At 41.8% G+C, this 24,777-nt stretch overlaps 1 protein-coding gene across 3 annotated transcripts; it reads left to right on the forward strand.

The window, feature by feature from the left end:
• Positions 1-4,732: 4,732 nt before the first annotated feature.
• On the forward strand, positions 4,733-20,284 carry LOC106810393 (nucleolin-like). 3 transcript variants are annotated; one of them, XM_014813735.1, is made up of 18 exons: positions 4,733-4,883; positions 6,401-6,480; positions 6,998-7,468; positions 8,331-8,397; positions 8,836-9,528; positions 9,958-10,114; positions 10,417-10,541; positions 10,925-10,993; positions 12,259-12,394; positions 13,728-13,852; positions 14,117-14,316; positions 15,838-15,915; positions 16,820-16,955; positions 17,419-17,491; positions 17,668-17,809; positions 17,980-18,038; positions 18,315-18,592; positions 19,891-20,284. In XM_014813735.1, exons 1-17 carry the CDS (start codon positions 4,760-4,762, stop codon positions 18,580-18,582), a joined length of 3,003 nt encoding a protein of 1,000 aa, XP_014669221.1. In that variant the 5' UTR covers positions 4,733-4,759; the 3' UTR covers positions 18,583-18,592; positions 19,891-20,284. The 3 variants fall into 3 exon arrangements, with proteins under 3 accessions (XP_014669221.1, XP_014669222.1, XP_014669223.1); XM_014813736.1 differs by having other exon boundaries at positions 18,333-18,592; XM_014813737.1 differs by having other exon boundaries at positions 10,925-10,972.
• Positions 20,285-24,777: the final 4,493 nt, after the last annotated feature.

Consider the following 24,777-nt stretch of genomic DNA (forward strand, 5'->3'; position numbering starts at 1 on the left):
GCTAAAAGAGAATTGTCGTAGTCAGAAATGAAGGCTGTACATTTGATTAGATTCAATAATGTAACCCAACACAAGAGTAGGGTTACAACGGAGAGCCTATTCTTTTCTTTGAGGAGGCCCCTGAGTGATTCACTCGAGGCGGTTTTATGGTACGTATTTCGAGACTAGAACTTCCAAACTGGGTTTATTGTAAACACGAACTCTCTCCTACCTGCGATCCTGGGACTTACTATGTATCACAATACTCTGTATTAAACTAATATAACCTGTTACAGAAAATTTCGAAGCGGCGAGCGGCGATATTTCAAGCGCCATTTCTGGTGACCTGTGACGCTGGCTTTGCCAATGTGCATAGCGATCGGCCTGAGAAATAGCATGTGGACGTGGTGCGTATCCTTCACCGACCAATCGGTGGGCTCGCAGCGCACTGCTAAAGCTGACCGAAGTTTGCTGATCGCTATGCAAATTGGGAAAGCCAGCGTCACACACAGGTCACCAGAAATGGCGCTCGAAATGTCGCCGCTCGTCGCTTCGAAATTATATATTAGTTTAATGGAAGTGACTATTCGCACTTATAAGTGTGGCCAGTGCTGAATTTTTCCTTTTAGTAGAACAATTTATTTTTTTAAATTTTGCTTAAAGAAGGGGCAGCTGCCCCCCCCCCCCGCAGGCTACGGCCCAGGGGCCCGTTGTCAGAAACAAAAACATTAACTTTCACTCGTTAACCGTTGACAGAAACATCGTAAAGGTTACGAGAACAAAAAATCCTCGCAAATATCCTCTTAACATTACGAGAGCCCAGACCCTATCGTAACTTTAATATTAAGTTGAAAATAACACATTTACACTAAGAATTACAATTATAGTGATAATATATTTTATAATAATGAATAAAATGTGTGTTTTTCTTGAAAAACACGTCACAATCATTAATTATCTACTGATTATAAAACACAACAATACATTTACAAATGGCGTATGGCAGAATTGTCTTGTTGTGCAGAATAAATTCATGACCGCGTCGTTTTTCATCAAATATTATTTATATGTGGTTAGCCATCATAATATGCATAAATTACTGTGATGTACAATGTGGTGTATGAATTTGAATTTTGTGATTGATTCTCATCCAATCAGCAGCCTTGTGACATGAAATTATGAAGTTCCTGTTATCGTGAGTTTCCTCGTAGCTACGATGTGTTTCTGTCAACGCTACTCTCGTAACATTAACATTAGTCGTAAGTGTTTATCTTAGCATTAACATTAGCATTAACTTTACAATGTTTTTGACAACGAGCCCCTGGTATTAGTGCTTGATTGAAAGATATTACTATTATTAGTCTTGTCGTTACATACTACCAGGGTTTCTTCTGAGGGAAAATTAGACATCTGTGGTAAGGCCAAAACAAAATATAGGTGTGGTTACGGTTTCCCAACCGAACCTATTTTTTCCCAGCGACCCTAAACATTTTATTGTCAATTTTCTTTAAAGTAAAAAAACAAAAAAACATGAATTGAACAGTTCTTGCTTCAAAAGGCACAACGCACATCATTCGGACATGGTTCGTGAATAAAATATTTCAAGAAAATAAAATGTTTTCCCTACCTAGTACCTACCCTATTTTTTTCGGCATGTAACGGTAACCACACATATATTTTATTTTGGCCTAATGGCCAGTTTGGGGAGAAAACGCACATGATGGATTCAAAGGCGTGCAGTAAGCACGAATGAGGATTCTACAGGCAGATGCGGGGGGGGGGGGGGGAGGTTCTGGTGGTCTCCCCCAGCCAAATTTTTTTTAATTTGAAGGTCTTAGACTGCATTTGAGGCACCCCAAAACTTTTTAGTTTAAATCTTACTCTGTTAGCAAACCTACCGGGCTACCAAGTCTCACGCTGCGCATTTTGCGGGAGACTCACGCATCTGGACCCATTCTCACGCATTCACGCAAAAGAGAACAAAAGCAGCCCGCGACACCCAGGCCTGTTACCCACGTCCGTGGCTGTGTACATCGTGGCTCGTGCTTGCTGGCTGGGGCGGCATTGATTGAAGTATGGGGGTGCGAATGCACTGATTGTTACAGTCGCGTGGGCATGCTTATTGCTGTATAATATAGGGGTGGGCACCACTTGTATGAGGGAGCGACAGCAAAACTTTCCCGGAATCGAGGAAAAAGCTGCAATCGGGAATGACACAGGAGTGTGCCGGCACGCAAAAAGAAACGTTGCTGTGAATTTCATTACGATTTTCCATGTATATAGTAGGGCTGTAACGATCCACCGAAATCGAATCGGATCGAGATTCTCTTCCTCGGTCCGATCCTCGATATTTTCCCCCGTATTTTCGATTCTACTTCGATACCACTTTTTCCCTCCAATAGATGGCGGCACTATGCTATATACTGGAGTGTTACCAGCGCATATAAATCACTGATTTATATGCTCTGATGTTACTCAGTGACTGTGCAGTGTATATATACTCTCTAGACTCTCTAATCTATTCACCATTTAGTATTCATTGGCAATTTCTAATAATTTATTATTGCAAAATAATGAAAATATAAAAAATAAGATAACATTTCAATATTTTGGGAATCAAAGGAATCGAATCGAGAGGCTAATTTATCGAGAACCGGATCGAATCGAGAGGCTTGTGTATCGTTACAGCCCTAGTATATAGTCAGAAGCATGTGGTGATCTATTTATTTTTGGGGTGTTGATAGCGGGGGGGGGATGCATCCCCCCACTTATTGACATTGGGGGGGGGATGGCGTGTACAATCATCCCCCCTTACTTTCAGCAGGAAAGTGGAGGATTCAAAATTTTCTGGGGGAGGACCCACATACTCCCGCCTGTTTCTTACCATCCTCCCTGAAAACCTGCATTGGCCAAGTGCTGTCGAGCATAACAAATTGAGCACCCCACTTCAAAAATTGTTCCGCGGCGCCTGTAGAGTACTGCTAACAAAGTATGATTATGAATATTTGTATGCATATCAAAAGTCAAATTTGAGTTCATCTGACAGGGGCGTAGATAGCGGTGGGATGTTGGTATTTCCCCTCCACACACGTATTGAGGTGGGGTGGCTTTCATCCCCCCTACTTTCAGGAAGAAAATGGGGAAAAATTTAATATTTTACAGACAATAAATACTGGATATTTATCTACAAATCTGTCATCGCTATTCATACTCTCCTAATGTATTATTACAGAAATGGAACGTGAGATATATCTACTATAAAATGGCTGTAACTCGTTCCAAGAATGACATGATTATTTTACTGAAACTCTTATGTACAAATAAAACAGCGCAGACTATCTACTAGGCATATGATATAGAATAGGTGCTGGAGATAGGCGAATATAGCGTGAATGGTGTCGATCGACGGAGATGAATTTATAAAGCTATGCAATGACGAGGAAGCGAAATAAAATTGATGTGATAAAAATAGCTAAAAACAGTTGGTACACCACTACACCACACAAAGTACCGCGGTACGTACCGGTACAGGTCATGTACCGCGCGGTATACCGGTCAGTGCTCTAAGTAAGAAAACAAAATGTGGTTCAAATGCAGCATCAAATCAGGTTGTCCGCAACAATTTCTGGTTGTCCCAAAAAATATGCCCAAATCTCCTATTTTCAATCACATAATAATATGATCAGAAAACACCCAAAAACAGTGGCGTAGAAAATTTTTTTTAACAAGGGGGCAAAAAACAGTGAACTGCGCAAAATAGTGGATGACTTAATATTTTAATGGCTTCTCCGCCTCCCTCTCCACACCCTACGGCTCGGCTCCTCTACCTCTCAGCTCTGCAATCTTTGTTTTGGGCGCCATGCGAAAAGGCGACATTTTTGTTCATTGTTCTCTGCTCCCAAGATATGTAATTGTTCAGTGGCGGGTCTAGGATTCCAAGGAGGGGGGGTATGGGGGTCTTCCCCCAGAAAATTTTGAAAATGTCGATTGCAGGAGATGGTATTTGTGGCACCTTTGAGTACATGTACAGCCTTCATTCTGACTACGACAATTCTTTTTTTAAACTTGGATCAACATGGATCCCCACTCCCCCCCCCCAACTACGCCACTGCCCACAAATAAATAAAATTGATATCATTCTTAACAACTGGAACAGCTATACTTACTGACTCACTGCATCATGTTTTTTTTTAAAATTTTTAATAAAGGTTTGACATGGCTAGCTATAGAATACCGCTATTATCGCTGACACACTCGGTCCAGTTAGTCAATTAAAATCGATTACATCACTGCCACAACAAATCTACCAGCAACAAGTCATTTGTCTCTTCAGAAAAAGCGTTTGTAGTGATCGATAAGTAATTACCTGTTTACTCGCCGATGAAACTTGTCCACACAGTAAAATTTGTTGTCGCTACGAACGTGAGTTGTGATAGTGATACGCATACTTATTGGCCAAAGCACCCATATTACACGGCATTGCTGACCAATGAGAATCCGCGAAACGACACTAGCTATGGACGCAATGCAGGCCGATCGACAGCCGAAAGAAATTCAATTCGCGGTCAGAAAAATATAAATGAAGTGCGTTTTTCGTCACATTTTTCTTGGTTGTCCACCGGACAATGTCTCAGACTCACTGGTTAGGTTGTCCGGCGCAAATTCTGGTTGTCTCGGACAACGGTTATTTCGAGCACTGCTGGTAATACCGTGCACCTCTACTTATCTGTATAGATCTTGTTTTCTATTACAGGAATGATCTCTGAGTATTTTGTTTGAGATGTCTACACCTGACTGGAGCAAACTAAGCATTAGTGCTTTAAGAGCGGAATGCAAATCAAGATCCATACCTGCCACAGGCAAGAAGACTGATCTAGTTGACAAGCTTATTCGTCATGAAATTGGTATGTGTGCGTTCGTTTGTGTGTATCTGTGGAGAGGTTGTCAGAATGATTACTCCAAGATCTGATGCTCGAAAACAGGTCCATCAGTATCTAATTAGTATCTGATAAGTCATCGATATATCGATGTATCATGATAAAATATTGACGATGGACGTGTCAGTATTCTACTGAATAATATTCAAATCATTTCATAGTGTAGTTTCATGAAAAACGAAAGAAACGTAACACAATACACAATTCAATAGCAATTGTTTACTAAGCACTTCACAATACGGAAGTGTAAGTGTTCACATTATTTATAGAGTCCCGGTTAACCGTCTTATTTGCTAGATAGTTTCTCTTGAAAGTGTTGGGGTACGTATCGTTTTGTGAAAGGTGTATTGTGATTAGGGCTGTAACGATCCACCGAAATCGAATCGGATCGTGGTTCTCTTCCCTCGATCCGATCCTCGATATTTTTTCCCGTATTTTCTATTCGATCCAACCTGCTCCAATTTTTAGACTGTATGCATCGGCCGAAGTGTGTATGAGAGGCGTGCTCTGATTGGTCAATAGTCATGACTTGCCAGTCAGCTAATCAGCGGCTACAGCACATCACTACCACATTGTTTACAGGGCTCGAGTTTCGCGAGTTTGAGAACTACACCGTACGGATTATTATTTATTATTTATTGAGTAATTATTTTATATATTTGTCATTCTTATTGCATTTTGGCAAGGTGGCTGTGATTCTATGAATCTCTAATGTTTATTATTTTTAAGTTTCTGGTCACTTTGACACTTAATTATTTTTTGGCAAAGCTTTGTCCAGTAGGACCAGTACTTAATTGACTTAGTAATATCAACTTAGTAGTACAATCAATTTTATCACTCTTTGGGAAGGCTGTGTCCCGTACTTAAGTATGGTATTCTTTGACTTTTTATTCTACCCATTAAAAGGTAATGTTTGGTTATAACTTATAAGTGGGTCCCTATATTCACCATTAGTATCCATTGGCAATTTCTCATAATTTCTAGTCATTTTAGACCTATTACTGTTATTATTTTAATTATCTGCTTAAAGTGATTTTGTTATATAAAATTAAGAAAACGCATTAATGTAGTAGTGGTTTTTATTGCAAAATTATGAAAATATACAAAATAAGATAACATTTCAATATTTTGGGAATCGAATCGAGAGGCTAATATCGAGATATGGATCGAATCGAGAGGTATGTGTATCGTTACAGACCTAATTGCGATACTGATTGTATCGTATGCTACCTCTATCATCCGACCCCTAGTATCTGATCCATCCCTGGTTCATCAGTATTTAATGACATACCACCCAACTCTTAACTACACAGATTCTTACAAGTAGCAAAGCATCCTTTTAACATGCATATAGCATGTAGCAAGCACAGTGCTGTTTATGCTTATTGTGCCTGAATTGGTTAAAGCATATACAGCATGTTCTGTAGAGATGTATGTATCTGCAGCTGTGCTGACTTAATCTTCAACCTGTTTGAATTTTTCAGCTTTAAAAGATAAACCAGAAGAAGAATTGGAGAACGAGGAGGAAGAAGAAAACTCTGGCAGTGGTACTGAAACTGAAGAGGTACTGCTTAGTTTATGATGATGAATAATATATGGTTATTTTCTGTCTGGAGAAGGATATGTATTCATTGTTATGATTGTCTCACATTCATCCCAAAGTGGAGTTCCAGGTTTTGGCGGTATTAAAAGTAGGAACGTTGCCATCAGGACCCCCTGATGCTTTAAAAATTTGAGCTGCGGTGTGAGCCACTGGAGTAATTTATTTGCTACAAATGAAAACTACAGCCATTGCCTACCACGTATAATGTGAACATTCAAATTTCATTTTGTTGCCTGGGTAATTTAGGTGGAAATTCGTGTATGCTACTTGGACCAAAGGTCTATGTTACAGAATTTTGTTGTGCTTCTATGTAATTGCAATTTAACAATATTTTATTATTACTTTTAATTTTAGATGCATGTTGTTAAATTAGTAAGCAAGTTAATTCATATATATCATTAAGAGTGATTAAGAAGAAGAAGAAGTAATTTAGACGGGTATATTTTCTCATGTAAGGCATGTTTTGGCAATCATGTAGAATGGAGTCGAGTGCAGTCTGGCTAAAGATGATCAGAAAAGTGACCCAGGCAGCAGTACCCATGATAAACATGAAGTGGAACCAGGCAGTACTGAGGATAAACGTGAAGTGGGACCAGACAGTACTGAGGTTAAACGTGAAGTGGAACCAGACAGTAATGGGAATAAACATGAAGTAAAATCGAGCACTACTGATGACAAACACAAGGTGGATCCATGTCCCACCGTCAAGAAAATGGAAGAGGATGCTGATGACAAAATCAAGGTGGAAGCAGGTAGTGGTGATACACAGATAGTTGGGTCTTGCGATGAGCAGGAAGTTGGCGGTGAGGCAGACGTTGACATAGAGAAGCAGGATGAGCAAGAAGATGAGGAACGTAGTGATGCACAGCTTCTAGCAGATGACATGGAGACAGTTGATGATGCCGGTTCTGGACCAGATGATGATGGAGCCCTGCTAGATCTGGATGAGGTGAGGCTTTCTAAACCAATAGCTTTTCTGCATAGGGAATTACATCTTGGCCGTTATGTACTATCGTATCTCAGGGCACGAAATTCAGATCTTTTTGCACTGGCCCAGAGCGCTGGCAACATTAATTTGTTACCAGCCCTCGCACATAATTTTCCAGCCCTCACACGTGTTTCATGCTTGCATTATCGATTTCAAATTTGTAAAATATTGATAAATTATGGCGTGATATCCTTAAGGTAAAACAGCAAGTTAGGCTATTTGCTATAAATAATGTAGGTACTCGCTGACACGGCTGAAACCACCGGCTCGGAGGGCCGGTGTTTTGCCAATGTTACCGGCCCTCCAAATAATTTGCCGGCGTGGGCCGGTGCTAATTTCACGACCTGGTATCTTGTTTAATGGTTAAGATACGCTCCTGAGCCGTGTCCACTAAGCGAAGGATTTGTTAATTAAAAGCTCTATAATATGGGGTGTATGGAGATGCTAGCGCAACACGAGGCAATCACACACGAGGTGCCAGGGTGTAAGAATTGTTCAACACTGGGTTCTCCCCAGGCCTTTAACACGTGTAAGGTACAACATGTCTTTGTTTGAGTCTCAAGCTAATTGACGACATAGCATAAATCGTTCGACATACCTTAATGTCTAATCGACATGCCTTACTTTCCAGCCATGTTTACTCTTGACAATTTCAACATGGTCGTGCTGTGTTTTCACAGCTCGATTGACATGTCTTGGAACTGATCGAGTTTCCCTATGTATTGTGGCTGCTGATGACATGTAATTGACTCCAATTGGCACCCCCTCCCCCCCACACCGAGGAGGAATTATTTGCACTTACTCACTGTCTTGCATCTCACAGGTGGAGGATGAAGAGGATACAATGAAGATGATAGATGAGGTCCTAGCTGAGCACGGAAGTGAATGCGGTTCGTAGTTGCAATGAAATGTTGCCGCACAGCTTGAAGATGAACTAATTAATATTTAATGTTAGAACATGCACCAAAGCTGAAAATTGTAGATTTAAGGTGAATCTTATCTCTTTGCCTAGTGACCTTGTGGATATATAATTTATAAGGATAATGTTTTTGCTATCAAACACTGGAGTGGTATACCTCGCACTAATAATAACGAAACATAATTGCTTGATCGTGTTAACTGCCAATGTGCTCACGATGTATATTCTTAAGCTTCTGATTTAAATTGTCAGGTTTGAGCTCTATTCGGCATCACTATGTCTTACACACTTACTATAATATTATCATAATTTGCCAGTTTACCTGTTGACGTGCCTGCATTTGTATTGTTCATTTACAGCTCATTTGTTGTTGTGGATCATATATTGGGTTATTATGTTTGCCATTTAGATGATGGTGAAGAACCCGAAGAAGAAGATGACGATGACGACGGCAACGAAAATGAGGAGGAAGTAGTCTTAGAAGATGCTCAGAGTGGATCTGATTCGGAAAGGGTTAAGGATGGCTCAGAGGAGGTGACATCTGCTGTAGAAGAGGAAGAGGCTGGTCAAATTACAAAAGTTCAGGGCACCCAGGATGATGTGGATGAAGAGAAGGCATCGGGGAATCTCAGTGTGGAGGAAAAAGACGCCCGAACGAAAACTGCAAAGGATAAATGTCACCAGGAAGCTGATATGGCAACAGAAGCCCAAGCGTCTACCACTGATGATGCAGAAGATGTAACTACGGAGAAAGACACAAGCATGGTTTCGGAGACCTGTGATGACACATCAGAGACTAAGGTGGATGCGAAAAAGTCCGAAGCAGTAGCGGTTGATGCAAAATCTGAGAAGGCTCTGAAGGATGTGGATGATGCAGCTTTAGTCACTGATGCATCGGTAGCAATGACCGAAGTTTCTGCTGCTGGGGATGTCAAGCAAGAGGAAGTCAAGAAAGAGACAGACAAAGAAAAGGAAGTCAAGAAAGAGACGGACAAAGAAGAGGAAGTCAAGGGAGAAAATGACAGAGGACAGAAGGACAGTGTTGACATCGACGTGACTATGGAAGAAGACACAGATGATCAAAAAGAGGAGTACGAAATAGGTGGGCACTTGCAATATAGTTTTAACTGGTTGTATCACACAAGCAGTTGTAAGTAAAAACGAAGATGTATGATGGCTGTCTTACATTTAATGGCAAATGCTGATGTATAGCCATCTGGCATGTTGAACAATTTTTTGTGCATTAGCAGCAATTTACATGAAGTACAAAATACACTAATTACTATGGTTTACTCTTTGTTACAAAACAATAGGAAATTAAATTGTAGCCGGTTAGTTTTATCCTATAATGATATATTTTGGTGATGAATATTTCATACAGTTGTCTTCGAACCTGGTTTTAAAAATGTTGTTTTCCTGTGTAACCGTAGAGGAATTGTAGCATAAAAAAGTTGTGAAGGTATGTCAGAGTTATGACATGATGCCCTATATTGCGCATATCAATTCTTGATGGTTTCCCATGTCATTGCAGTTGCAACTGATCCAAACAAGCGTGTCCTCATCACAAACATTATCATTAATGACATGAAGAGTCAGTGCTTCATTGATGCTCTGGATGAAGCCTATGAGTTTGCTATGTGTTTCCGTAGGGATAGCAACTCGCCTAAGCCACCACAGAAAAACTTTGGGTATGTTTTCCATGCTGCAGCTATCAGTAAGTGCACTGCGAGCATTCTCCTGTCATGGCAGATGAAGCAGCACTTCATGATCGTTACTAGCATTTAATTATTCATATATTTATTTGCATAACAAAAATTTATATTAGGTAATACCAAATATTTAGGTAATTTAAACATGTTGCATTGGCAGGAATTGTTGACAACTACCTGACTGTTCTCCTTTACATTGTTGTTTTTCTGTAGTGTTGTGTAATTGTCAGTAATCAGGTTGCTTGAGTAAGGTTAGCCAAACCTTTTCATTTCTGTTACAGGTTTGTCGATCTGGTGTATAGAGATGCAAGTAGGGCTGAAGCAATTGTCAAAAAATTCCAGCGCATCAGGTTTGGTGAAATGCACAACATGAAAATCACCTATCCAGTAACGCCAAAGGACAAGTGTAAGACACTGTTTCTATAGGCGAATGCATTTTTGTGCACTAAATGAAATCGAGTTTAATTTCCTACTGACATCGATCGACTAGTCATTTGTAAGCTCAGTTGAAATCAACACAGGATTAGTTGACTTATTGGTTAAATTTTATTATAAAAGTTTTAAAAATGGAGAAAAGGTTATCACAATTTCAGGACGGTTTTAAAGTTCATATTAGAGAATATAAATGAGTTGCTGCCCTTCTCATGCTCATATCGCAGCCTTGAATCAAGCTTATAAAACATTGGCTTTTATACCTATTAATTTGTGTCAGATATGTGTTCAGATACATCTGTAGATGTTCATTATTTGTACAGACATCAATTTTACTTTTTACATTTAATTTTTTAGTGGACTACAACTTGGCTTGGGAATACCAGCGGAAAAAGGCAAAAGCACGTGAGTGTCTCAACCATGCACGTGAGTCTCTGATCCCTGCCCCGGCACTCTGCGCTCAGTGCCACTGTTCTTGCTTGCTGCCTGTGTGAGCCATCATTAATGTGCCTACCCCTAATAATTTACTGAAAACACAACTAGTAGCCTAACCTTCTATTTTAAATTGTGCAGTGATTGCAAGCATCCAAAACAAACACATACCATCATTAAACAACATGCTTGTGAAAGCAATACATATGGTATTTCTCACAGAGCTTCATATTACTTTTATTACATGACACATAACAAACAAACGATGCTGGCTGGAGCAGCACTTCACCTTTGGACTCCAAACAGCACTGTTCATCTCTTTGTTTTCTTTTTAATTTCATGCCATCGTTGTAGCTACAGAATGAACAAGTGTTGCTGGCATTTCACTTGTCTGTGTGAATGTTATACGAGAATGAGCATCTCTAATGCCGTGCGCAAATGCTAGCCCGTCATTCGTTATTTCTGACACGCATGCGTGCTGGTCAAGTGCCCCTTATGTTTACGCTAAAATTCCCAGTCAATTTTTACGTGTGAGGTGCCTTCATCGGTTGACTTGTGGGCTAAAGAAATGGTCTTTCAGCCAACTCTTCCCACCTTTTTTGGATATGGTTAGCGTACACCCGTTGAGTGTTCATGAACGTGTTTATTGTGTGCGGAAGTGTTCGCGCGCACACTTGGATGTTGCCGCTCGGTGTGCATTTCGAATGCAGATCGATGGCTATGGCGGTACCCTTTTCATTCGTCGTCAATAGAGCACGAGAAAGCGAGAGAGCGCGCGAGAGAGAGAGCATACATGTACATTTGTCAGTGGAGACACTCGGCATCTGTCTTTGAAAGCTTTTCTATCCTGCTACATGCAGGGTTCCTGGATCTGTGGTACCTGCTGGTTACAGCGGCGCTCTGCTGCGACGCGCGCCAACTCCACCGGCATTGAAACGCATCGCAGCGGCTCAGCTGCTGATTTGCAAGATTGCACAGTAGTGAGCGGTGATGCGTCAGTGGTGGTGGTGGTGCCCCCGGGGGGTGTGTGTATGTAAATGGCGTCACGTGGCCTCTCGGTGCTGCTCTTTGTGTGCAAAACCCATGGATGTCTTGAGAGTACGGCGGTCTCTGGAGAGTCGTGCATACATCGGCGGCCCCTCGGATGCTGATTAATAACCACCTATTTGTTTGCTACCTAGTTTCAGGTTCAACACTTTCGTACCGATATGGCATAAACATGTAGTGTTTAAACTTTCGGACTACCTGTTCATCCTCAGCACCGATTCCGGATTCTCAGAAGTTGGTTGTAACCAATTTGCCCCCGAGCACGTCCGAGGCCATGCTCAGGTCCATGTTCAGCGCAGCCACCAAGGTTTTCCGTCACCCCCGGGACGAGAAGAAGCCATGCACTGGGTAACCATTGACTCCTTCTTAAGCGCGCCGCGCCCATTATCTCGTTAGTGTGTGTACGTACGGTCATGCCAGGCTCTCACGTGGCAGTGAGACTGGCACTGACCCATCCCACCTCTCAACACCGACTCTCTCTCCCTTGATCCTCCCACCTGTTTTCATGTTGCAAACATGCCAGTTACGTTGCCGAGTACACATTGCTGTGTCTGCGATGTGGCCTTACGTGTGCGCATAGAGAACCCTCAACAGAAAAGAACCTGTATACATCTACGTGATTGATCGACTGCACTGTACGTGTATGCACCGAGGTGAGGTAACCTTCAAGCTTTTGCGCCCCAATGTTCCACGTGCTTCTGGATGCACTTCAATGTCAATTAATTGCAAGTGATACACGCGTCGAGATTCTTATATTGTCGTGTTCTGTATGACGTTTTCCCTAGACAGTTGATCAACTCCTGGTAGTGCTCTTTTGAACTTTACCTCTAGCTATAATTCTTCAGTCATGGTCAAGGCAATTTTCGCCTTGATCATGCTAATATCCTCCATACTGCATTGGCAGTTTCGTCTCTACGTCCCGTTATCGTTGAGTGCTAGTGTAATATTACTCAATGACGGTGCTCATTGCCAACCCACCTAATAGAACTTACCATGACCACACATTGTGCATTTTGGCTATAACTATAACTCTGGGCCAACAACTGATACTAGTGTGAAATGTATGCATGCACGACGCAGCCTAATTCAGAAGAGTGCATCTCCCTGTTATTGCCTCAAGGCAAGAGTGTAAGAAATTGAAATAAAATGTAATTGGCATTGTCAAGGCAGAAGCTACTACAGTCAACTATCCAAATTCCAACCACCCACAAACCGAATCCTGCGTTAAACCGAGCGATTTTGTAAGACCCAACACCAGCTTGGAGATGCAGGATATGCATGGAATATGCCCGCTATAAACCGAACTTCACAAAACAAGCCAACTAAATGGACGGTCCTGAAGGTGGTCGGTATTGGGAGAGTTGACGGTAACTTGACTTAGATCACGAAAACACGATAAAAATACCATGTCCTGCCATTGGAATATGCAAGGGTAGTGCGAGGTATACATTACACAATGTGATGTTTGTAAATCAAATGCTGATGTTCCATTTCGATATTCCAACGAATAATATTATGTGCATCTACAAAGCTGTGGTGACGTCGCAAGTGGAGCTACACATTGAAAGCCATCGGTTCTACGATAGCGCACGTACCATCTCCAGTGTCAGGTGACGTAGCCGTTGCAGTTCACATAACTTTTTATCTCTACCACATCTTTTCGTTGGGGGATCGTCGATAGGTTGGCAGTGCTGGTGTTTGACAGCGTGACGAAGACGGACACCTGCAAGCAGAAGTATGATGGCATGACTGTCGATGATGGTGACAAAAGCCACAAGTTGATGGCATTCAGCCCCTTGGAGCACAGTGAGTACAATGTATTCAATAATAATAAATACGCTCATCGGAGGTGTCATTAATAGTCGGATCTGGGTAAGCAACAGCCCGACGAGGCTGTGCGACTGATTGTCTATACAATTGTACTATACTCTTGTAATACAATGACCGTTTCTTGGAGCTAGGTAAACAAGTACTTAACATCTTGTCAATTTGGTCGCTTTGTTGTTTTCACGTGGCACCTGCACGGCCCAACACTTGTCTCATGGTGCATCTTGTATACTTGCTTCTCAGGGGCACATCGTGCGAAGACGGCTTTCACTCGCTTCCAGCAGGTCGTCTCCAACTACAAGAACAGCAAGCGGCCAATACCGCCGACAATGACTCGCAAACTCAACCGCTGCCAGCGCGTCTACAACATCCTGATGGCCGAGATCAAGAAGAACAAGAACCCTGACGACGCAGCCTCCTCAACTGCCGTCAACAAGTCTCAGGTAGCACATACTAGTTTAGGAACCGATTATTTGTTTGTTCTTTTTCGTCGACTGCGTAAACACTCTTCTTGAAGAGAGTGAATATTTCTGCAAAAAACCATGCTGAATGCTGCCTGTTTGCAGGTTTGAATATGTATGGCGATCTGATGTGATGTTGAGCAAGTGACATGTATGAGCTCATGTCGTGTAGTCACATCATGTAGTGGTGTCGTCAGGGATGTTAATTCTTATTAAGCTAATCAGTAATGGTTATACCAATTCTAGTCCATGTAATGTTTGTTTGTTTTTAGCTCATCTGACATAGTCGGGTGCAGCTTGTAGAATCGCATGATTGTCCATCCGGCCGTCCGTGCGTCTGTGCGTCCGTCCGTCCATCAACAGTTGGGCACAAATCTTAACCGCTCGACGTACGGTCACGATATTCGGGACGTGGGGAGGAGGGGGGAGGGGGGGGTGTGTAATCCGAAAACGAGTTGGGATGTCGAAGCTGGGGGTCAAAGGTCAATAGGTGTAGGGAAAGAAGGGGGAACATTCTCAGTCTTAACTTAAAGGTATAGAGAGGAAATGCAGAATTGCGGCAGCAAATCTATAACGGGCTCGACCTAGGCTCGTGATAGTTTTGTGTATAGCATCATGGTAGGAAAAGCCATCACTGTGCCGAAATTGAGTCAAAGGTAATGGACAGAGGGGCAGATTCTTTAGAGCATTTTCTAGACAGTCTGTCAGCGGAGGGCGATTGAAAAAACTTTTTTGTTTGCAGGCAGTGACCTACATTTTTATGGCTTTATTGAAGGAGCCGGAAATGTACTTTCCGCTGGACATGCGAAGAGTAAGTGTCGGATACCTTTTGCCCTGCAAGAGGAGGGTTAAACATTGATTTGTTGACTGTTTAAGCAAAGGAGCTGACTGCTTTTGGCTATTATTGAGAGCCCATACCTGTGTGAATGTGAGGCTATCAGTTCAGAAAAACAGTTTTAATTGCAAAGGCAATATGTTTGTTGAACAAGGTTTACCGCTCCTTAAATCATATTATTTTCTAAAGCAGTCTGTCTATAGCACCCTGAAGGCTGAATCAGTGAATGTTCGTGTGGGTGGCAAAAACACGGGCAGTCCATGGCTGGCACGCTTCTAATCATAATTGTTACCTGCCAACCTGCAATGCACATGTGTCTGCAATGCATAGAGATTAGGTGGGTGCGAAAGTGTAGCTGATATATTTGTTCCAATTGGCTATAAAAGTCAAACAAGAATAAAGAAGACTTATGTATAAGACGTCTTGCTATGCACAAATGAATTTATCAGCAGAACACCAGACACCAGATGAGCCCTGTCGCACTGCAGCACTTGTTTAATTTAAGCGGTATAAGTGTGAAGTTATCTATGTATGATATTCAGTATTGATGTTGCGCCAACCAAGTTTCCAAAACAACGGTGTAATATAATAGCCACATAGAGTAGCTGTAATGTCTACATACATTTTGCTACTTGTTTCTGTAGTTAAAGCTGTTTCCTTTGTGGTAGGGTTCGACGAATAAGGAACTAAAGAAATCGGTTGCGAAGGCTACTGACCAGAAAAAGACGCCTGTTAAGAAAGTCGAGGTAGGATTGTATAGATCATGGTCATTCAACTGCAATATAGCAGGTCAACTTTTATGGCCCAGAAACGCTTATAAAATGTCATTCTTACATTATCCAAGGAACTTGGTGAAATTTTTAATTGTGTTTATACATCTTTATATTCTTGATCCCCCATCCTTTATCCCACCAAAAATAGCATTAATTAGAATTCTGACTGTATTACCACCCTGCTGTATTTATCATTTCCATGCCAAGGCTTTCAGGTTTTTTTCGTAATGTAAGATTCTTTACACACGATTCATTACCCTCTTACGTCTTATCGACCTGTATTATGAGTAATATAACATGTGGCCTGCAAACATTAGATCACGGATATTAGAACATGGAGAAAGATGTTAAAATTGTTGGGTGGGTCCTATTGTAGACAAACCGTCTATGCCACCAGTATCTTAGAAGTAGTGGCTGCTTATGATGATTAATGTTGATTTGTATTTGGAAAGCAAAAGAGTGGAGGCAGAATCTCACTAACAAATCATCACAAATGAATTCATATAAGCCAATTTCACATTACAAAGCTGTGGTGCATTGTGGTACTATTTGACTACCAAATACTGTGCAAGTGTGGTAATACTTGCTATTTAAGCTTCATAGTACCTGATTTGCCAGAATTTTTATTGAACTGTCTGCACATCCATTAATACCACTGTGTCCACCTGAAATGTATCATGTTTCCAAGGTAAGCACCTAACAGCTTATGTTATTGCAGTGTGGTGAGTCTGTGCTTGATAGCCCAAACCAAAGAACCAAGCATGTACAGTCAAAATGTGAAATGGGCCCATTCATCGATGGTTTCGTGATTGGAGAAGACATCTCCTTTGCTGGTTTAATCAACTCTATAAATTACTACCTCTGTGTATTTACCAAGGCGAACAAGGGTAAGGACACGCGAGGTGGCCACCAGCAGAATCGCACAAGCAGCGGTCCCGCCATGCGCAAGGACACCCGCATGCAGCCTCGTCGAGATGACCGCGATTTCATGCGCAACCGAAACATGCGCGGCGGTAAGTTGGCTTGAGCTGCACACCGACAAGAGAAAATGGGATTAAACGCGTAGGTCGTCGTGTAGAAGAATTAAAAAATTCGATGTCGTTTTCGTTTTGAAGAACAAAATTGAGAATGGAATTTTGAAAGAAAAATGCATTTAGATTTTATCCTATAGATATTCGTCCTCATGTTAAATATGCAGAAATAAATCATATCAGTTATATTCCTTAAAAAAGATCATATGTGAGAAAATTGTAAAATACAATTGAGTTTTTCTTATATTTATTCATCATCAGTTTGAGTTCATGTAGTGGATTATGTGTTTTATTTTCCTGGGATAATTGTCTAGATATAATTGTCCGGGGGTACTTATCCAGATACCATCCCTGGTAGTAGAAGTGGTTGAGTTCGTGCCTCGTTCTTTATTTACCAGATTCGTGACCAGGAGTTGTATTAACTGCCTTACTTTTGTTTCTACAGGTGGCGGAATGAGGCGCGGTGGTATGGGAAGGGGTGTGGTTGGCCACATAGGTCGTCCACCAAGCTTACTTAGGTATGTATCACTACGGAATCATTTTGGCTTGCCCTTCATCATGCTGGTATGTCATACCTGAAGCGTATTAGTGTGCTTCTGTGTGTACAATCATGTAGCGTGTACCTGTTCGTTTTGTGCTGAGACAGCAGCTATGCATCACACTCTGAAGCACGATTTTTGCATCATTGTTTTAGCATGCCATTAGGACAGATGGGGAACAGATCAGCATACTCCTCTTCCTTGCTCCCAACGCCCAGAGGTGCAGGATATCACCCCAACCACCAACAACAACAACACCACCAGCAGCAGCAGCAGCAACATCAACAGCAGCAGCGGGTGTGTAAGCTTCGATATAATATGCAAACCGAACAGAGGATTCTGTACATGTAGAATAGTGTAGCATCTACCTAAGCTGTCATCATTCTTCAATTGTGCTATTGTAAGCAGTAATATATAATGTGTGGGAAACACGTGCAGTAGTGGATAATTACCTGTACCATTTACAGGGTATGATGGGAGGCCCTCCACAGGGCGAGCTCCTGCAAAATATCAGTACCGTGCTCAAGTAAGTACAAGTTACATCTACAGTTCAATTCACTGATGATGTCCATACATCAAGTTATATATTGCTTAACAGTGTTTTCAATAATACATAGTGGACTACCTGACTACAGGAATACATGAAGTAGTTGCTATGGAATTCCTTCAATCAGCTTGCGTCTGAATAATAACGCTGATTACAGTAAGCATGCATTCTTCAAACGTAGATTGCCAGAAATCGACCCCATATAATCTTCAGCTGTTAATATTGGTGCAACTACATTTCGTATAAATTCAGTAGTCGATTTGGCCTTTCCAGTCAGCAACTGCAACAGCTTCAACACCTGCAGCAACAGCAGCAACTACAGCAAGCTGCCAACGCGCTGACGAGGAACAACTACGGCAGCGGCATGGCGGGAGGTGGTGGCAATTACGGCGGCGGAATGGGCAACATGGGATCATTGAGTGGGCAGGGCAGTGGGAACCGCTTTGCTGGACAGAAGCGATCAGCACATCAGGGCGGGTATGGAGGGGGCGGCGGAAACTATGGGAAGCAGCAGCGTCGCTAGAAACAGCAGGGTAAGCCAGACATTGTCACTGCATGCTGAGAGGTTTGAGGAAGGAGGAAGAGCGAGCGGTTTAGCCAGACGTTGCCATGATGTAATATCGGACCGTGGTAGAAAGCCTTTCTGGCAGTGAACAGAAATGCCCTATCACTATGATAGAAACATCGGTTGGGTATAAATCTTATTTCTTCTTCGAGGTGGGCGGATACGGGTAGGTCACGCTACGATTCATAGCATGATACGATGTGTATTGCGATACTTTTAAGCTGCCAAATATATCGATACGTGTACCCAATCATCAATGTTTGCATCATGATACATTGTTGAATTGTCCCAGCCAATGCCTTTGTACTTCTTCTGTATTCTTGTTTCGTTTGTTTAAATTTGGCATTTTTCATAACGCATGTGTGAGCACCACTGGCTTGCACAATATTGACACTTGGCTCACCTCTCCCATTACAATACCTACCTCTAAACTAGGCAGTGTAATTTACAGCCAAATCTACTTGCATTGGTCGTGTCAGAACCAAATAATTATTAAAAATGTCTACTTTAGATCAAATACAATCCGACCTCCTTTATCCGGCCATCCGTTATCCGGAAATCTCTATTAACCGGCCGAGATCTCGCAGTGTATGTTCTCTGTTTTTCATTCATTTCCACCTAAAAATCTCGCTCAAAACTTGCGCGATGTACTAACCGTACGTGCGTTTGCGCGCGCGTGCGTGTGTGTGTGTTGTCCGCTCGTGTCCGCTATTCCTCCGGTAAAATTTCTGTTTTATTTCATTTTATTTCTATTTCATATAAACCATAACACACGACAGTTTGTTACAAATAATCATAGCAACGAGTAAATACATTATCACATGCATAAACCCTACTGAACTGGATAGAAATGCTGTGTTTGAGCATAACTCTCACTCTCATATCCGGCCAAATCCCATATCCGGATGGGTGCCGGTCCCGACGTGGTCCGTACCAGTTAAATTATAAATAATAATGTTAAGTTCTGTCTGGCTTACGAATTCCTAAAGATTGCACAGTTTGAATACCAAGTTGAAGAAAATTTGAATTATAGTTAATGCAGTCAACTTCTGTTGGGTCACATGTATGGTTGTGGGCATGTGTAGGCCAAGCAAGTTAAGGAGACTTGGATTTATCCAAGCTTTGCCAAATGGGAGTAGTGCGACACTGATATCGTGCACAATATATGTGTAGCATTTAACACACAATAGAGCATTTTAGTCGAACAACCAACAACTGATGTATTTTCTACAAGCTGTTTTATATGGCTCCCACATTTCATTTCAGGTGGAAGTATGCAGGAGAACATTAATAGATTGGTCACCAATGGTCACCATCAAGCGAACAATATTCTGCTACACTCATAAAGATGGCGCACAAGGATTACTGACCTGTAGCATGTGTTTCTGATGATTGGTTCATGGCTTAGTGTTGAGTTAGATCCAGTGAGGATCGGCTGTTACTGATTTCTTAATAGAAAACTATTTTAATTGGAATTTTAGTGTTGTATTAATAGAAATGATTCAAACTCGATTGCTATTAATCATACATAATAACGGCGATGACAATATGTCCATATCTAGATCTTTGAGGAAAAGTAGTCAAATACACCTCTATCGGTAGGGACATTCATTTTTTACTTGCTAATTTGCATGATAAATCATTTTGTTTGTAGACCTAATGATGATGTTCTGTTCACCATGCCTACGTTTTTAAAATTTGCATTACATGATGCAGTAGAAGGGTCAATGTTGTTCCATCTGTATGTATGAGAATGTGTTGTGCATAATTAAATAAGCACGTTGTCCCCTATAGTGGTGCCACTACGCCCTGTAAGTACATCTGTAAGTATATCTTATAAAAGGCAACTGGTATCCTTTTTAAGAGCATTAGCATGCTCCCCCTCCCCCTCTTCTCCATCAGAGCACTTGTATTCTATGTAAGGGAATCGGTATTTGTCATAAAGACACTGGTGTCCTGAGTAAGGCCGCAGTGTGTTACTTTTCATTGATGTGCATCAACCATGGTTGTGCAATGTCCTCTGGCTAGTATCCTGCAGCAGGGAGACAGGGGTAGTGTTTGCTGCACCTGCGTGTCAAGTGCAATTCGCTTGATACGAACTGCACGGGGATCGGTGATTGTTTCTCTCCAGGCATAGCCATTCGATAGCTGTGTTTCTGGGAGGATATTTGTTTAACCTTTTATTATATTTTGTTTACATTTGGAAATAACTTTGTTTAAACTTGAGAAGTTGGAGGTGCCTGTACGTGTATCGCTCTCTAACAAATACACGTGCGTTTGAGAACAAGTGTCTTGTGTTTGCGATCCTTGTTTCTCCTCCAATGTAAAACTAACTGACATGATGTCTGCTTGTTGGTTCAGCCACGTGTGTTGGATTTAAACAGGGTGTGGCATATGGTTATGTATATATATATATATATATATATATATATATATATATATATATATGTATATATATAGCCATACTAGGCCCTGTTTTCCCCTAGTTTCTCCCCCATTGTTCGCACCCCTAATTTTAATTTGCATCGGTCAACTATATGTATCGTATGTTAAAATAAACAATTGAATGTGAATCATGTAAAACATTGTGTTTCTTTTGTTTTATATTCGCTGGTTTCATTGCGTACGCTGGTAACATAACTGCTAATACAGTATATAGCAAACCTCCCGTGACCCTAACAATGCCTCACAATATACAATGAATGTTTATTTCTTCGTTTTTTTTGTCACCTATCTCCATATTGTAGGTAATCTGTTTACTTTGGGAATCAGGCTAATTCTGTATACGGTGCAAACGTTATAACTGTATGATGATGAACATGCATGTATACTATATATATATATATATGCAATGTACCAGTGTTGTAGTCGAGTCTGCACCCCCCGAGTCCGAGACCGAGTCCGTGCCACCCGAGTCCGAGTCCGAGTCCAGTTTTGATAAAAAAAAAAAGGGAAAAAACCGGAAAAAAGGGGAAAACTGAAAAAATCGCAACAGTGCACCGTAGACATTCGAAAGTGTATAGTCAGCTGAAAACACAGAGACACGAGTCATACGAAACGTGTCAAAGTAACGGATCCATTTGTGTTTTACGAGAATAACATGGCTTGTTGAACCAAATGAGAGAGTGCTAGTACCTTCGAAGTGGTAGAAAAAGCGCAAAGGGACGAAGTGACAGCAGATTCAAGCTTAAGGGACAAGAATCTTAATCGAGCCATTGAAAACGTTACAAGATTAGGCCGTATCTAGAAAACCTAGGAGTTTTAGTTTTAAATTCTTGTAAACTGCGTGTTACAATATGTACAGTTGTATACTATGTATGTAGTGACCTCGAGCCGGCCTCGACCCGAGTCGATCCTCAAGTCCGGAGGGCTTGAGTCCGAGTCCGAGGCCAAGACCGAGACCAAGACCAAGGAAAACGGTTTCGAGGCCGGCCTCGAGACCTACAACACTGCAATGTACTATGCATTTTGCTCTTATACGTCTTTTTGTTGCCTGTGTTTCGTGTATGCATTTGTTTGTTTCATTGCTCGTTGGTGTGTATTCGTTGGTGTTTATTTTCGTTTTGTTCTATGTACTGCAATGCACGTAATTTACCGAATACGCATACCATTCATTAGATAGGACATTTTGTAAATGTTTTTGAATATACCTGCTATTTGATTTCTTCATAATTTCTTTATACTACATTTCTTGTCGGGCAGTTTCAGTTCACATATAGTGGGCTTACCATGCATGGTCGGGCCATATAGGAAGTCGACCTACACAGTGTTTTAGTTTTGTCTGTTTCCTTCCTGTGCGCTCTCATATCTACTCCCCCCCCACCCCCACCCACAGAGTCGCACCTTCTTTCCTATTGCTAAATTTCGAGATATATCTTGTATCGTTTTTTTTCTATTACTCACATCCGCTGCCGTTAGCTTATGTCAAACGCGAAACCCGCTATGCTGAATGACCGTGCGCGCAGGTCCTGCATGACGCCAGGAACTATATCTACTTTTTCACTGCTAGCCTGATGTTTCCGTTATGTGGCAAAAATTTGTCTCTGTTGAAATATAAGATGAAGTAAAACTAGGGAATATATTGTTAAAATCTGTATCTTTCCTCGTGAATCTATGCATGTCAGGCGCGGATTTAGGCCGGTTTGCACCGGTTTCCAGAAACCGGTCACAGGCCTCAAAATTCACCAGAATGCACCAAATATAGCCTAATTTTCTTAAAATTCCCGGGGGGGGGCATGCCCCCGACCCCCCTAGCTCCAGAAGAACATATATGGAAACTATATATATATATATACACACACACACGCACGCACGCACGCACGCACGCACGCACACACACACACACACACACACACATGTATAAGCATGACTGCTGCGCAAGCATATTTTTGATTTTCAGAAGTGTTGTTATTCAAGATATACACTTGTATACTTCTAGGACCTTATCTTATGTGTCTGAAATTTTAGCTGTAAACTGGATTATCCCCGTGATCTATGAAAAGAGCATTAATTTCACTGTGAAATGTGAAAAGCAGTTTATTTTCACTGTGAACTGTGAACAGTACCCTTACCCCCCCCCCTTTTTATGGCGAACGTAATATGTCTAGTATAATTAATTTTCTCCATCATGACTTAATTTATCATGCCACGTACGTACGTGGTACCACAACCAGACCCACCCCACCAAGGCCTATATAATTAGATATACACCATCTATAGTGTTTATATAATATTATCTCTATAGGCCTTGATCCCCACTACCCGCGTGATGTAGCAACAATTTATCTTTTGCCACTGATCTCTATTATACTAACTTGGTATAATAGAGATCAGTGATCTTTTGCATTGTTTCAGGGGTATCAGGAGTATATATCTGTTAGCATAATATACATGCTCCTTGTAATTTTGCTTCAAGACGTTCAGACCCGTACCGACCACAGGCACTTGGAACGTCTCAATAAAAAAAAGGTAAATAAACACGAAATGTATTTACTACCCCAAAGTCTTAATGTTTCTCTACTCGATTTCGCCTATTATTTCCGATAATTACCTGTAGATGCCGGTCAAATGCTCATCTGCAACACACAAGTACACCGCACGCGCACGCCCTGTGCACAAACATCATGAATAAGAGAGAGCTCTCTTATTCCTGATGTTTGTCCATAGACACTAAATACCATTAAATTTTGTCTCTCACCTCGCCTGCCATACAGGCCCATACTACATGTCGCTTTGCCCCCGAGGCAAAATAGAATGGGTTAGCTACGCTCTTGTATGCGTAATGACGATGAAATATTCATCCTGCGTATACTTTTTTACGCATAATTGTGTTCCCATTAATATTTCTGAAATGCGCAAGAACTTGACAATGCGCGAGTCTCACACGCATGCAACGCAGCAAGTTTGACAGTTCAAAAGGAACTGCAACGCACGCGAGTTAAATTAAGGACAGTATTTTACACATTTTAGTGACGTGCGTTGATGCTTGCTCGTGTGTTAATTAGCACCAACACCCCTCCAAACCATCCCATCCCCACAACATTCGAGATTGGATCATTACTCAAGGCTATGACAGAAACGGCTGCATATAGCGCCGCTATAGGTTCAAGTATGGTTCAAGCTTAGGGCAAAAATTGCCCCGCTGACGCAGTGCGTGGGCTGTCGTTTGCTTCCTGAGTTACATCTGCCGCGCATGATAGTATGGCTGCAAATGTCACATTGCGTTTACGTACTGAAGCAGAAATCAGGCAGGCGGGATGTGCTGCCGCGGGCTTTTATTTGGCGTGATGTTCACTGCGCAGTTCTCGCTTCACTTCTATGGCGCAATTAATGCTATAGGAGGGGGTACGGGGGCGGGGTACGGGAGAAGGGGGGACGGAAGACGGGAGAGGAAGGGGCGGGAGATGGGAGAAAAGGGGACGGGGAGCGGGAGGGGATCGATCGAAGGAGCGGGAGTAGGGAGGCCAGTGGGCGGGAGGATTTTCATCCAAAACAAACTATTATACTATGTTGTAGGCCTATGCGAGAGAGAGAGAGAGAGAGAGAGAGAGAGAGAGAGAGAGAGAGAGAGAGAGAGAGAGAGAGAGAGAGAGAGAGAGAGAGAGAGAGAGAGGAGGAGGAGGAGGAGGAGGAGGAGGAGGAGGAGGAGAGAGA

The sequence above is a fragment of the Priapulus caudatus genome, unplaced genomic scaffold (assembly GCF_000485595.1).
Source record: "Priapulus caudatus unplaced genomic scaffold, Priapulus_caudatus-5.0.1 Scaffold437, whole genome shotgun sequence".
NCBI lineage: Eukaryota > Metazoa > Priapulida > Priapulimorpha > Priapulimorphida > Priapulidae > Priapulus > Priapulus caudatus.

What these genes read in the sequence shown, in the direction of transcription:
- LOC106810393 (XM_014813735.1), top strand. Translation starts at nt 4,760, where the DNA reads ATGTCTACACCTGACTGGAGCAAACTAAGCATTAGTGCTTTAAGAGCG. An exon ending in GAGAAGAAGCCATGCACTGG is followed by an intron (nt 12,395 to 13,727) that starts GTAACCATTGAC and finishes GATCGTCGATAG; the next exon opens with GTTGGCAGTGCTGGTGTTTG. An exon ending in CGTCCACCAAGCTTACTTAG is followed by an intron (nt 17,492 to 17,667) that starts GTATGTATCACT and finishes TCATTGTTTTAG; the next exon opens with CATGCCATTAGGACAGATGG.